Source organism: Porites lutea, chromosome 2 (assembly GCF_958299795.1).
Source record: "Porites lutea chromosome 2, jaPorLute2.1, whole genome shotgun sequence".
Classification (NCBI taxonomy): Eukaryota; Metazoa; Cnidaria; class Anthozoa; order Scleractinia; family Poritidae; genus Porites; species Porites lutea.
The window spans coordinates 43,659,077-43,672,800 of NC_133202.1; the positions used below are offsets into that span (position 1 = coordinate 43,659,077).

The following is a 13,724-nucleotide window of genomic DNA, read 5'->3' on the forward strand; positions in this document are numbered from 1 at the left end:
GTTGACATTTGGATGCAAAGGTCTGGCCAAGGTTTTCAACCTTTTCCTTAGCTGAGGTGCAAACAAGGAGGCCATCTTTCAGCAGTGGGATATCAGACCCTGCTGATTTTTCAGAAAGCGTGTTCATTAGCCTCCACCACTGCTTACTTGCTGAGGCTACTCTCCGAAAGAGCCTCCTTCAACTTCATGTTATATTTCCTTTTTGTAAGTTTCTCCTCATGGTTGTACCTCTTTCTTGCTTCAGCAAACTTTGTATATGTTCTCCCGAGTGTTATTTTCCTTCATCGTTTTGAACAGGTGGCGCTTCCTGGCTGCAGCTTTAATTTTCTGCAGCGATCATCAAACCAAGCTTTGTCGCCAGTCTCAGTCCATAGCATCCAATATGATGTTGGTTAGGTTGCTACACGCTTGTTCTGAGTCATCAGTTCCGTCGGAAGACACTGGGCCAATCCGCTGAGGAGATGTAGCCTCTCATATCCCAGTAGTCCGCTTTGTCATAGCGCCAGACCCTCCTTCTGTAGGGCCTATCTCTGTAGATGGGTACTTGAAGTTTCACTAGAACTGGATTATAATCCGATGTTCCAAGTTTGGCAAATGTCGTAGCTGTGGAAACTAGGTCAGTAATCACCGATTCGAGGATCTGGTCATCTCTAGTAGGCTCAGTGACGATCTGCTGTAGTCCAAAGGAGTTGGCCATTTCTAGAGTGTGGCTTCCAGTAGCCAATCTGTGTGGTAGATATTGAAATCACCAAGCAGTACCACAGACTGGGCACCAAATTCATCCAGCTTTAGTAAAGTATAGGTGTTCAAGAACTCGATGATTGCACTGTTGTCACTAGGTGGACTGTAGACAACAGCAACAAACTGAGAACCACATCGTATCAGCTCAAAGTCCTCTGGGCAGTCTAAGCCTTTGTTATGGGAGATGGCAATTCCCTCAAAGCAGTAGACTGCAATACACCCTTTGAGTTAAAAAAATCTTTTAAGTTGAAGCAAATTTTTAATTCGCATGTACCATAGTATTTTTAATTTGCAGAACAATTTTTGATTTACATGTACTATATTTAATTTGCAGGTAATTTTTTTAGTTTGCATGTAAAATTTTTGATTTACATGTGTGACCCTTCTGGGTCACCGTAGGACTTTGACCACAAAAAAAAAAAAACAGAAAAGAGCCATTAGATTTGTGCAGGTCTAAAGGTGTGTCAATTTGCATGGCTCTATGAAACGAAATCTGCCAGTCGATATTTTTCCTTCGTCCCTTCCCATGAGTCCCTTCGCGCCTCAACTTAACCCTCATCATCTCTCACCCCCAAAACACATAAATAGCGACTGGGTACGACTCTGGCTTGAGGACGCCATGTTATTCTAATGGGAATCGTTGTGGAACACTGGACCATGGCTGAATTATACGTTGGTTATTAGATGCTACTAGTACTGAATGATCACTTCTCACTTGGATAACTTTCCGCCCTTCACCGAGGGCTCCTATTTAGAAACAAGAAGGAATTGAATCCGAAATGTGTCCTGAAATTTTTCTTGGATGGTTACTGGGGACACGACATTAGCCGAAGTAACCATAGTAGCATCAGCAGGTGTAGTAGCTGTAGTAGCTGTAGTAGTGAGGTAGTAAATTTTTTACAGCCACCACTGACAATTTAGCTGCTTTAACTACTTCACCACGGTAAATTGTTCGAATTATTTCCATTTCAAGAAGCCATTTGATGCTCACACTCAGGACTGATCCTATATTCAAAAGTTTTCAAATACCGAAATTCTCTGAAAATACTTTTTTCAAGTTGGAAAGTTTATGTATTCCTACAGAATAGGCCTGCTTCCTAATGTATTGAAGGAAATGTTTTAATGACAAATCAAGTTCATTCCTATAATACCAGAAATTCAAATACTTTGTACTTATTTTTTGCATGAACAAATATAAGACTTTTCGGTATAAGATTTCAGGGTCCTAGAATTTTCAGTTCACTAATAACAATATACAAAATGATGCTGCTTTCTCTCTTTTTAAATCCAGATTGAAAACATTTCTTAATAGGTGGTTTTCATGCAATCTCGGGAGACACAAATAACAATGGTGAAATGAACAAATGCTGGTGGACAAACAAAGCGAGCTAATGAGCGATCTTTTGTTTACCGTCCACCAGCATGGCGGCGATGACGTAACGTGAAAACCACCTATTCTTAGCTGATTCACCACTTGTAAACAATACTTGACTTTTGCTGCTTTTTGTCTGTTTTGCTTTGCTTTCTTTTTATCCTAATTATATTTTTAGTAAGATTTCGCTGTTTATTTATTCATTATATTTAGTTTTAGGTCAGAAAGGGAGCTCATATAATAAGTCCCAAGGGGTTTTTTCTGGCCAGAAAAATACTTTTAATTCTTTTACTAACAATTTACGTCTTTTTAATTTTTAACTATCATTTTTGTGATATATTGAATGCCTGTATGTATATACATATTTTTTTTTTTTCTGGCAAATAAATAAACTGAACTGAACTCGGGAAATTATACGTTGTACAGTCCTACTTAAGACACTGGTTTCGGCTACTGTTATGGGGCCATGTGGGGCAGGATCAGTTTAACTATGAAAGTATATACCCCCTTTCTGATCACCAGGGGTCGACATAAGAGGGTACTAATCTACGAAGGCGTCGGCGACAGCAACGAGGACGTCAAAAAAAGAATAGGTTAAATAAATTAAACAACAACTCTGCAAGTGCATCATCGCTTTTCTGTCAATTTTTTTGCAGCTCCCTCCGGCTCCACCGCAAAGGCCTCTTTTATGTCGAAGAGGGAAAAATGAAAGCGCGCGGGAACGACGGGAATTGGCTAGGGTTTGACGTCATATCGGTACATGAAAACATACCTTATATGAAATGTCTAACAAAATCCAAAGCTCTTGTTAGGAAAGATGGAGGACATTTTACTGTTGTTTACATCGTTTCTGTAACGATCAGAGGGAATGCACTGCAGCGTTCCACAGAATCTGGGGCTGAGACACTTTAGGCTGAGATATCTGACTACGTATCGGAACTTGAGAAGCTCGGATTATGCTGCAAACCATTAGCAGATTGGAGAATTGCACGACTAATGTTCGGGAACTGTCTCTAACCTGTATTTAATATACAGAAGGTATTAACAGTATGCCTGTAAGTAATAACGAGGATAAAAGATCTGTCATATGCACTTTACCACTGGAAGTTGTTTCGTACATATTTAGATTTCTACCGACATCAGACGTGAAGTGTGCATCATTTGTTTGCTATGCATGGTCTCGTGCAGCTGAAGACCCCATTCTATGGAGAGATGTGTTCATTAGTCTTGGTACAAGAAGAGAACGGTTCTCTTATTTTCTTGTTGACAGCCTTGAGCGACGATGCATCCAGCACTTGAGAGTTAAACACATGTCAACTGCAACTCAAATTATTCAGGTGTGCAAACAGCTTGGGTCAAACCTCAAGACATTGTCCCTTCAGGGTTGCAGATGTGTTAATGACGCCTTACTTGAAGTACTGAGCAAGTATTGTCCAAACTTGATGCATCTGGATGTAAGCCGTTGCAGACAACTTGACGTAGTCAAGGAAGCCACTTGGCTCCACAAGTGCAGTGCCGCCAACTGGAAGAAACTCAGCGTCCTAGATTTAAATGGTTGTAAGGAAATGTCTGACATGCTTGTGTCAAAAATAGCCGATGCATTGCCACTGATAGTGTATTTGAGCATCTCCGGGTGCAAAAGTGTACACATATCAACATGGCAGAAGTTGGCGAAAAAGGTAGCAACACTGAAATACCTAGACATCAGCCGATCTGACATGACAGATGAAACAATGCTGGAATTTTCTCAGATTCCTGACTTAAACCTTAGAGAGATAAATTTAACTGCTTGTAAATATCTGACAGATAATGGAGTAGTATCTCTTGTTAAATATCAAACTTCACTTGAAGTTATCAAATTAGCCTGTGTGCATATTACAAACACAACACTTGCAGCTATTGGCAAATATTTGCAGCAGTTAAGAGGGCTGGATCTAAATAGCTGCAGACAACTTACAGATGGAGCATTGTCAAGTGTTAAGAGACTCTTACTTAATTTAGAGTCATTGAACTTATATTCCTGCTATCAGCTGTCAAACAGTGGTCTTACTCAGTTCCTCTGCTGGACACAGGTAAGTGTTCCTTTAAGACAAAGCCGAAAATTCCAACGTGCGACATATCCTTGAAACAGTCACATAGGACAGCAGAGATGCCAAACTCTACTGGGCCAAGTGCAAGTGTAGTACTAGCAAACTGATGGGAGCATGACTTCATCCTCAATATGTGAAACAAAATGTTTTGAAATTCAGACTAGGGACCCTCTCCCACATTCTGTAAGAGGGCCTCAGGTAATGGAAAAGATCACCTACTGGGCCTCATCAGTGTTGTTGTTTCAGAACCTAACCATCAAGATTAAATTTTGCTTCCAAAAAAAGGTGATAAAGATTAACAATGTGATTAAACAAGATGAATTTGCTTGATATTTTAACAACTTTTCCCCATTACTTCTATATGGGGCAATGGAATCTTTAACTGTAGAACTTAACTACAATGCAGGTATCAATGTTTGGACGGAGAGAGGGTACGCCCTTGTAGAAATTAAGTATACTTTAAGTATACTTCAAGTATACTTTATATGTACTTCTCAGAAAAAAAGTACATTTGAAGTATACCTCGTTTGTACTTCCAGAAAAAAAGTATAAATGAAGTATATTTGGCAAATGTACTTCATTTATACTTCAAATACTTAAGTATACTTTAAGTATACTTCTTCAAACTTCAGTGCTTGTGAAAAATAGTTTCGCAAAGAAAAGTGTACTTTAAGTATACTTTGAAACTGCAAGACACATTCTGATCTGAGGATCTAAGAAGGTTTGTCCGGATCTTGAAATCACTACAAGACAAAAGTATACTAAAAGTATGTTTTAAGTATAATTTAATAACTTCAAAATACTATTCAGATCAAATCAGTTTTCTTCTATTAAGGACACAGTTGAGATCATGTAAAGATTTCTTCCGAGTGGTGAAGTATATAACAGGTTTCTAGATACACAGGGCACACATTAGCTGTTCAGTCGACTTCCTTCGTAAGAAGATCATCCGCCGATCCCTGGGCGAAATGGCAAAGTCGCACAGTTTCATTCTGGTCATTTCTTTAATGTCTTTCGTGGAATTTTTGTAAGGCCCGTGTCGTTTTACCTCCTTTTTTACGAGGACCTTAAGAAATAGAACGAGAACTCGAAGCAAAACCATCGCTCATCGTCGGACATCTTTACGTTCGAGGAAAGAAATGCATATATGAAGGTGTTGAATTACCGCTGACTTCCAGTACCGTCGCAAAATATACGGGATCTTGTGGATTTCCTAATACGGTCATGTATGAATCATTTACAGCATACCGAACTTCCATATATGGTTTTGGCGGGCGATACAGTTTCGAAGTAACGTTCGTTGAGCTTTGCAGAGAGTGTCTTCAAGATATTTATACGCTTGGAATATTGCCTTTAATTTATCTTCACAATTCGAGCACAATTATATGAGTGGAACTTGAAAAGAAAACAAAAGAAGTACACCATGACTGAATTTTGACGATACAAGTAAGTTTTGGGGTGAAAAATGTATCGGTTCCAGTCGTTTCAATATATATCGATTCTTCTTTGCTAATGACACACGAGTTGAGCCTTAAGGTTTACAAAGTAAAAGCTTGTTTACTTCGCCTAATGTGCAGTGTAAATTCAAAATATAAAACCCAAGTCTTGTTTTCGTTAGATCGCATTTCGTTCCTGTTTTTGTACGTAATAGGTATAGACATATTTCTTTAATAAGGTAATGGCACAATTTACTTTGTAGCCAAAGAGTACAGATCTAATCATTCTTGTCTATTAAACATTTACTAAAATTAAGAAGAATATTGTGTGATGGTTCTAAGCAATAATTATTAAGTACAAGTGAGTTAAAGAAAGTTCAGAAAGAAACCTGTTAATATACATGCACCTTCCTTGAAATGATCTCATTGTCAATGAAAATTTTACTAAAATCAAGAAGAATAATATATTATGGTAATCAAATGCAGTGAGTTCCTTTGATAAGAATAGAAAATGTATATTTTTATGTTGTGGAAACCTATTCCAACAAGATTTGCTATATATTTTTTTATGTTTTCTTAGTACATTTGTATTGCTTTTTTTGTTATATCAATAAATGATTTTACAATATAATTGATCCCAGTCTGACGTGTCTCAGTGATTGATAAACATATTGCATTGAGTATACTTTAAGTATATTTTAAGTATACTTGAAGTATACTTCCCATTAAGTATACTTCAAGTATACTTTCATTTAAGTATACTTTGAGTATACTTTTTAGGTGTCGAAAAGTTGTGTACTTAAAGTATACTTCTGGTAAGTATACTTAAAGTATACTTTAAGTACAAATGAAGTATACTTTTTAAAGTGTTTATCACCTATATAAAGTATACTTTAAATGTACTGAATTTCTACAAGGGCGGGCAAAGGTGCAACATTTAAATTTTTTTAGCACTTTTTCGGTGAAATTCCACACCCTCGGCACTAGAAAATTGTTCAAATCTGATCAAATATCGCTTACTGTGATCAACAAAACTGCAGTTTGGGGAAAAATTTGTGGTCAAAATCCCCAGAGGGGGGACAAAAAAGTGTTCAAATGCCACACATATGCCTGTACCCCCCTTCCTCTTATAATCTTATAGTACATGTACATTTGTGCTCTGCAAATATTGATGTGGCAGGCAGAGTAATAAATTGCATTTTTTCTATCACCATTCACTTCTTTTAAATAAAATTTATTTTATCCGCCAGTAACACTCATTTCTAAGTTATTCAATCTCCCATGTTTGATGGTGTATCTCAGTTATTGTGTTTATTTAAAAATTTTGTTATTTACAGGGAACAAATCATGACATCCCACTGAAAGTTCTTGTGCTTAATGGCTGCAGCTCCTTATCTGATGAACTAGTATCACGATTCTCAGGGATTCTTTGCCATCTTCAAGAACTTGATCTCAGTTCTTGCCTTCATGTTACAGACATTGGACTGTCTGCTATAACATGCTCTTTAATAAACTTGCAATTGTTGAGACTCAGTTGGTGTATTAATATCACAGATAATGGCTTGAATGGGATTATTCAGTCAAGAGAAAAACTTCTGCCAGTCAGCCCTCAGAAGAAGACAATTTCACATAAAGTAGATGGAAAGCAGGAGAGAACCACTAGCAGTAAACAGGTGACGTTTATAATTCATACAGCAAAAAATATATGATTAATATTTCAATTTCTGTTGTCTTGAGTTTGAAAAAGGAAGATGCAAAGAAGGTGAATCCACCAAGCTACAAGTAAAATAATCATTGTACACTTGCTTAAGGCAGCAGGAGCCTGTGCAGGATACTCAGTGGCTAAATACACAGGGCCCCCAAGGGACCATTTTTTTAAAACTTGATTTAGTCTCTCCATGATCTTGCACATTTGCAAACTATCTATTAATTGTCATCTATTATTTTTGCAAGAGATGTCACTTTTAAGCTTGCCTTTAGATAAAGTTAATAGTGTGGTCATGGATATGGCAATACCACCTACGTATGTAATACCCAGTAACATCATGTACAATGTATCAAAAGTTGATTAACTGTTTCATTACAGATCGCACATGGAATTCCCAACTTGAAAAGGCTGAAAAGTTTGGACATCAGTCACTGTACATGCATCACAGATGAAGGACTCAAAAGTGTTTGCAAGTTGAAAAACCTCACATCCCTAAATATCAACATGTGCACACAGGTCTGTATTACAAAGAAATAGTAAAAATTGGTATAGTTTAATTTAGTTAAGATCTACTGAAACTAATGTGTTGAGTGTGCTCAGATACATGTACTTCTGATGAGTTCACACATCATCCCTAATAGTGAATGACCTGCATCTCCCCATGGGCTAGTTTCACATTTTAACTGATTAATGTTTATTCACATTGTTGCTGGGTAGAGGTTGCGTGAAGCCTGCACTGACATCATATTTATGTCAGATGTTACTGCTGGCACCTCTCATTAAAGTAACAACACGGGCTTAACTACCAGCTGTAGTATGCACACAAAAAAGTACTTAAGGGATAGCTGAAAAACAGGTTCTTTAATATTATTTCTTTTGTTGAAGATAACTGACAGTGGGCTGACTAATGTGGCAGAAAGGCTTCACACTCTAAAACAGTTTTCATTCAGTGGATGTGCCGCAATAACAGACACTGGTTTGTCATCAGTGGCACTCCACCTTCAGAGGCTGGTGTCACTTGACGCATCAAAGTGTGATAGCATCACAGATAAGAGCGTCCTTGAGGTAGCAAAGTATTGTTATAATCTGACACACCTTGATCTGAGTATGTGCAGCCAGATTACAACAAATGCTGTGGATCAGTTGGAAATTAATATTCCAGGCCTTGCTTCATTACAGCTGCGATACTCTGGAGCTTGCCTATCTACCAAGATGTATTCTGCTGTATAGAAGTCAAAAGACAAAAATTGATGGGATATTATAATAATTAGTCAAGAGGATTATACAGTGTATTTAGGAAGGAAACCATAAATTATCAATAGTGAAGCAGAGGATTGTTTCATTGTTTTTGAAATCTTACTTTAATATTCACAATCTTCAAAAACCTGAAAGTGTCAGTAATCTAAGGGCCCAGCATTCATACAAACAATTGCAACCACTTTTAAAGACTCTTGAAGGACTTTTAAAGGACCACATTTGATTTTTAAGGACCACCTACCAGGAATGTTATTTCACAGACTCTACAAAAATGCACATTCCCAGTCCATTCTAACGGGACTTTAAAGCTTGAACTGTTTGCCCCATCAACTTCTCTACATTTTTCAATACACTTTATAGTTAAATATTGCATAAAACTAAAGAACACTAACTTTATGTAAATCACCTTTAAGTTCTCTTAGCTATGATTTATATTGTCTTGGACAACAAAAAAGCATTAAAAAAACACTTTTCAGGCTGCTGCATTCAAAGTTGAAGAAAATTCAAGGACTTTTTAAGGGAAAATGACATTCAAGGATTTTTTTAAGGACTTCCCCTAAAATTTTAAAGACTGTACGAAGCCTGAAGGCTATCTTGGTGTCCAGGCATAGTGCCCAAGTACATTACATTAATGTAAACACCCTATTTTTTAAAGTACACATGCCAGAATTCTTGCACAGTGCCACTGCCAATTACTATTAAAGTCCTTTGGGTCTAAAGGTAGGAGCTGCATGGACCCTGTATGCACTTGTGTTCTGAAAAAATATATATTCTATTTTTCTAGATTTTATTTCCAAGCTTTTTTGGAGGTCTGGAAAACTTGTTTGAATAGAATGAACAAATAGTTTGAAAGATTAACCGTTTCAGAACCAAAAATGTAATAGCCCATGATCATAGCCTAAGTGCCAGTAATGGTCAATTCAGTGCTGCAGTAATCTTAGGTATCATATCATTAATTATGAATTAACTCAACCGTACTGTATACAGTCTACTACCAATAATTCGAACCCTCAAGGGAAAGAGGAAAAAGTTCAAGTTATTGGGAGTTCTACTTATCGAGGGAAAAATTATATAGAAAACTATCTGAGAGGAAATGAAAATTGCTTTGAGTTAGCAGGAGGTTCAAGTTCTAGAGGGTTAGAGTTACCAGGAGTCGACTGTATATTAAGTATATTTATCTCACTTTATTTATTTTTAATATATAGAAATTTATATCTTAATTGGCTAGCTGATGACATAATTTTTCCTGAAACTAATTCTGGTTTGTATCGAACAATCTATAAATTATGTCGAGCTGGCCATCCACTAGTACTGTAACATTCCCTTGGAGAGCAAAAGGCATCATGTCAAGTATAAGGAAATGTTACAGGGACTACTAACTCTTGTCATACAATAATTTTGAGTGATAGAGATGAATGTCAATAAATGTTAATAATTACCAAAATGCTTCTATATATATGACCACATCATGACACCTCTACAGCTCTGGGGCCAGTTGTTTGAGGGCCGATTAGAGCTAACCCAGGGTTAAATTTTAACCCTGGTCTCTCTCTTTTTTTTTCTTTTTTTCATCAAAAGCATTTTCTTGGACAATTTTCTCTTGGCTATTCTTTAAAGAACGTCCAATCATCAAATTGTAGACAAAAAGAATTTTAAAACTGAATCTTTCATATCTAAATTCAAATTTCACACTAACCCTGGGTTATCTTAACCCAGCTTTGAACAACCTGGCCCTGCAAAGTAAACTAAGACCACCTACCCATGTATCCCACCACAACATCAATCAACCTCTGTTGGCCTTGAAGAGGCCCAACATTACTTACTATTTATATCTTAACTCTTTCACTCTTAATACAGCAGTTATGTAGCCTATTGCTAAATAAAAAAATTGCAAAAAATCCAATGTTTTCTTACATTTCTTATTATGCCACTTCACTACTAGGCAGCAGCACTTTTCAAACATGCATGGTATAATTGTTAATTACACTTCATTATTAAGTGATGGCAAATGAATTTATTTAGAGAATCATGGTTCTAGATCCAACTTTAAAATCTACTAAACTTTTCTTGTAACTAATTCTTGTTTGTTTCTTTCCAACTCGAAATTGGAGACTTGAACTTTTCACTGCAAATTTTCAGATTTTCAAATAATGGTCCCAGTCAGCATCTCAATGAAATACCAATATAAGCTGTTGCTTCCAGGGTCAGATTGCGATAACTTTTTAAAACAAGCTACTATGCATGTAAACTAAAAAAGTATATGACTTTCAGTTCATCCACTGTATCTCTTGAAATATGATGGACACAAAGTCATCTTGCAGAAACAAGGATATTGTTATGATAATGTACTGCATACATGTACACTTGTATCCTTTTCCTTAGCCTGCACAGTAAGTGTTTCCACATGAGTTTGTCAAGAACGTTGATCCAACTTTCACACAATAACTGGATCAAAAACACTTACTAAATAGGCTACCTTTTTCTTGTGTAATAAATAAGTGTTTTAAGTTAATTCAGGTAAAATCTCTGATTCTTCTGACTATTTGATAATGACTCTACTAAGAGCATAGTAACCGAAAAAGAAGATTCCCACAAGTGCAGCTATCATGTAACACATTAATTTCCGGTTTGATCGTCCAGAAGAAATCATTGTTGATAGCCGTGCGGCACTGCCTCCCAACAGGCTTGAAGAGCTACTAAATTCATCTCCCTATAAAAACATTCAAAACATAAACTTTAAGTTAATACTTTTATCAGCCATTATAAAATAATAATAATATTACATGAACTTTGTAAATATATATATTATGGCCTAAGCTTCCCATGAGTCTTTCTTTAGAGCATTCCACTGGTGGGCAGAATGTTCTGTTCAATCTCTGTCAGTGACTCAGATTTTTTCTTTGTCCCACGCTCATGACAAGATATGAGATGATAACATCTTTTCACAATAATATTACAGTTCCCCAATACAAAAGGGCATTCAATCAGTAAAAAAGACCCTTAAGCCTTAAATGTATACAAACTCTAAAAATATATACCTATATATATTTAATCTTGAAAATATATTTTGCCTCAACCCATGTTTTGGAATTTGGGCCATTATTGGTTGGGATCTAGAATTCATCACATGATCAAGTCCAGTACAGCTCGAGGTGAACAAGAATTTGAGGATTCCATCACTCTCTTACAAAAACTTACATCACTCATTTTCTTGAAATTTATGAAAATTAGCCAATGGCATGAAGTAAATTGTACCCCTTTCCCTGGCTTTGGTAATTTATTACAGACTGGCTTGACTGCCTTACCATTCCATCCAAGTATTTATTTTGTTGCTTGGTTTCGTTCTCAATGTCAATGGCAATCTAATAAGAAGTAATAAAGAAAAAATGATGCACTGTTTAAAGAATGAGCAAGAATGTATTATCAGGTTTAAAAACTTGAGGGGAAGAGTGAGTTCACCTCAAGTTTTTAAACCTGATGATACACAACTGACGTTCTATGAATGGCTTAAAACTCCCATATAGATCAACTCATTCTTGCACTAATATTTAGATTTGGGGTTATTTTGGTCTAAAAAATTGGATGCAAAGTTTAACTGTGTCTTTACCAGATACAGAGATTGAAAACAACTGTAATTTCTTTTGTTTTTCATAAGTCATATGAATTATTAATGAGTTTTTCGAGTGATATATGATGTACAGGGATATCACACCTGTGCATAAACTAGAAATATTGTTATGAAAACTATAAGAAAGTACAGAGCTAGAACAAAACTTTTTAGGAAACAAAACAATTGATGGTTATGTACATACTGATACATCAAGCTGTCATGACTGTAGTATCACAGTGCTGTCAACTCTCGCACATAATCCAGGAGACTCCAGGTTTTGGACCGTATCTCCTGGTCTCCAGATTAGAATCTGAAATCTCCTGGATAATCACCAAAGTTGCTATTTCTTGTAGACTCGACTTTCCGACCATAAGATGTCAAATATTTTGCATTGTTTGAGCTACTGTCAACATGGAATGTTTCCTCATAAATTCTGGCATGCCACTGTAATTTAAGCAACAATGTGGCTAAATATGAACTGTTTATGTTCTATACACGTTGATCCGAATCAATGAGCATTTTGGAACAAATGACGTCATTTGATGTGCAATATGACGTCATCTATTATTCCTTCCCTATCAATTCTCAATATTTGATGGCGTGGGGGGGTTAACAGCCCTGTATCAGTCTCTTAGCCATTTTATTTTTATTGCAGTTGCATACAACAGCACATATCAATTTGCTCCACTTCTGCAGTCCAGATTATCTCATTATGTTAACACAGTCATGACGTCACAAATCTATTGTTCTTTAGAAAATGGAGGCCATGATTAAAAAAACTCCAGCAATGACAAGAAATGTGGAATATATATATATTGTCATTTCTAAGACGTTTTCCCTCTCAGACTCTATACTCCTTATAGGTTTAACAACATATTAATTAGTTTATTCAATGCACGGTTCTTAACCTATGCAAACACAAAATAAATTCCCTGACTTACTCCTTTCAAACGAGAAACTTTGGCAGCTAAGTCGTCCACCATTCGGTTATTTTCTGTTTCTAACATTTCATCAGTTGTAGTGCTCCTGGCCCCTGATGTATGATATTTAAGCTAAATTATCAATCGGTTTCAACTTGTAAGCTTAACTTAACTGTTTCTGATTATTACTTTAAAAACTCTTCTCCGAAAAACCACAGATCCTGAACTCTTCGTGCTAGCTTACAAAAAAAATAAAGAAACAGACAAAAATACAAAGGGCACAGTGTAAGCTTATAAACGGACTACAGCTATTAAAATCTCAACAAGGGATCGGAAGTGCTAGCTGATTGTACGAAATAATTCCACGTCACAACTTTTTCAAACTGTGTGAGAAAGCCTTATTATTTCAAGTCAGCATCTTTTGATTTGATAAGCCAAACTTTTTGTAGGTGGCTATCTTGAATTGGATGGACAGAGCTATGGGTGTTTCCCATACTTTAATACTCTACTCGTGGTTTACATACCTCGATGACTATTTCCACCTCTGTTCGCCATATTTGTTTTTGTATCTTTTGAAAACCGCTGACACA

General features: G+C 36.4%; 2 protein-coding genes across 2 annotated transcripts; one reads left to right on the forward strand and one right to left on the reverse strand.

The window, feature by feature from the left end:
- Positions 1–2,922: 2,922 nt before the first annotated feature.
- On the forward strand, positions 2,923–8,649 carry LOC140928690 (uncharacterized). Its single transcript, XM_073378470.1, has 4 exons — positions 2,923–4,185; positions 6,977–7,312; positions 7,726–7,863; positions 8,233–8,649. Exons 1-4 carry the CDS (start codon positions 3,163–3,165, stop codon positions 8,575–8,577), a joined length of 1,842 nt encoding a protein of 613 aa, XP_073234571.1. The 5' UTR covers positions 2,923–3,162; the 3' UTR covers positions 8,578–8,649.
- A 2,423-nt stretch (positions 8,650–11,072) lies between these two features.
- LOC140928701 (BET1-like protein) lies at positions 11,073–13,695 on the reverse strand. The gene is made up of 4 exons (XM_073378481.1): positions 13,659–13,695; positions 13,156–13,247; positions 11,910–11,966; positions 11,073–11,314 (listed from the first exon to the last, which is right to left on the reverse strand). The coding sequence occupies exons 1-4, from the start codon at positions 13,687–13,689 to the stop codon at positions 11,144–11,146; spliced, it is 351 nt and encodes a 116-aa protein (XP_073234582.1). The 5' UTR covers positions 13,690–13,695; the 3' UTR covers positions 11,073–11,143.
- Between the last annotated feature and the right edge of the window lie 29 nt (positions 13,696–13,724).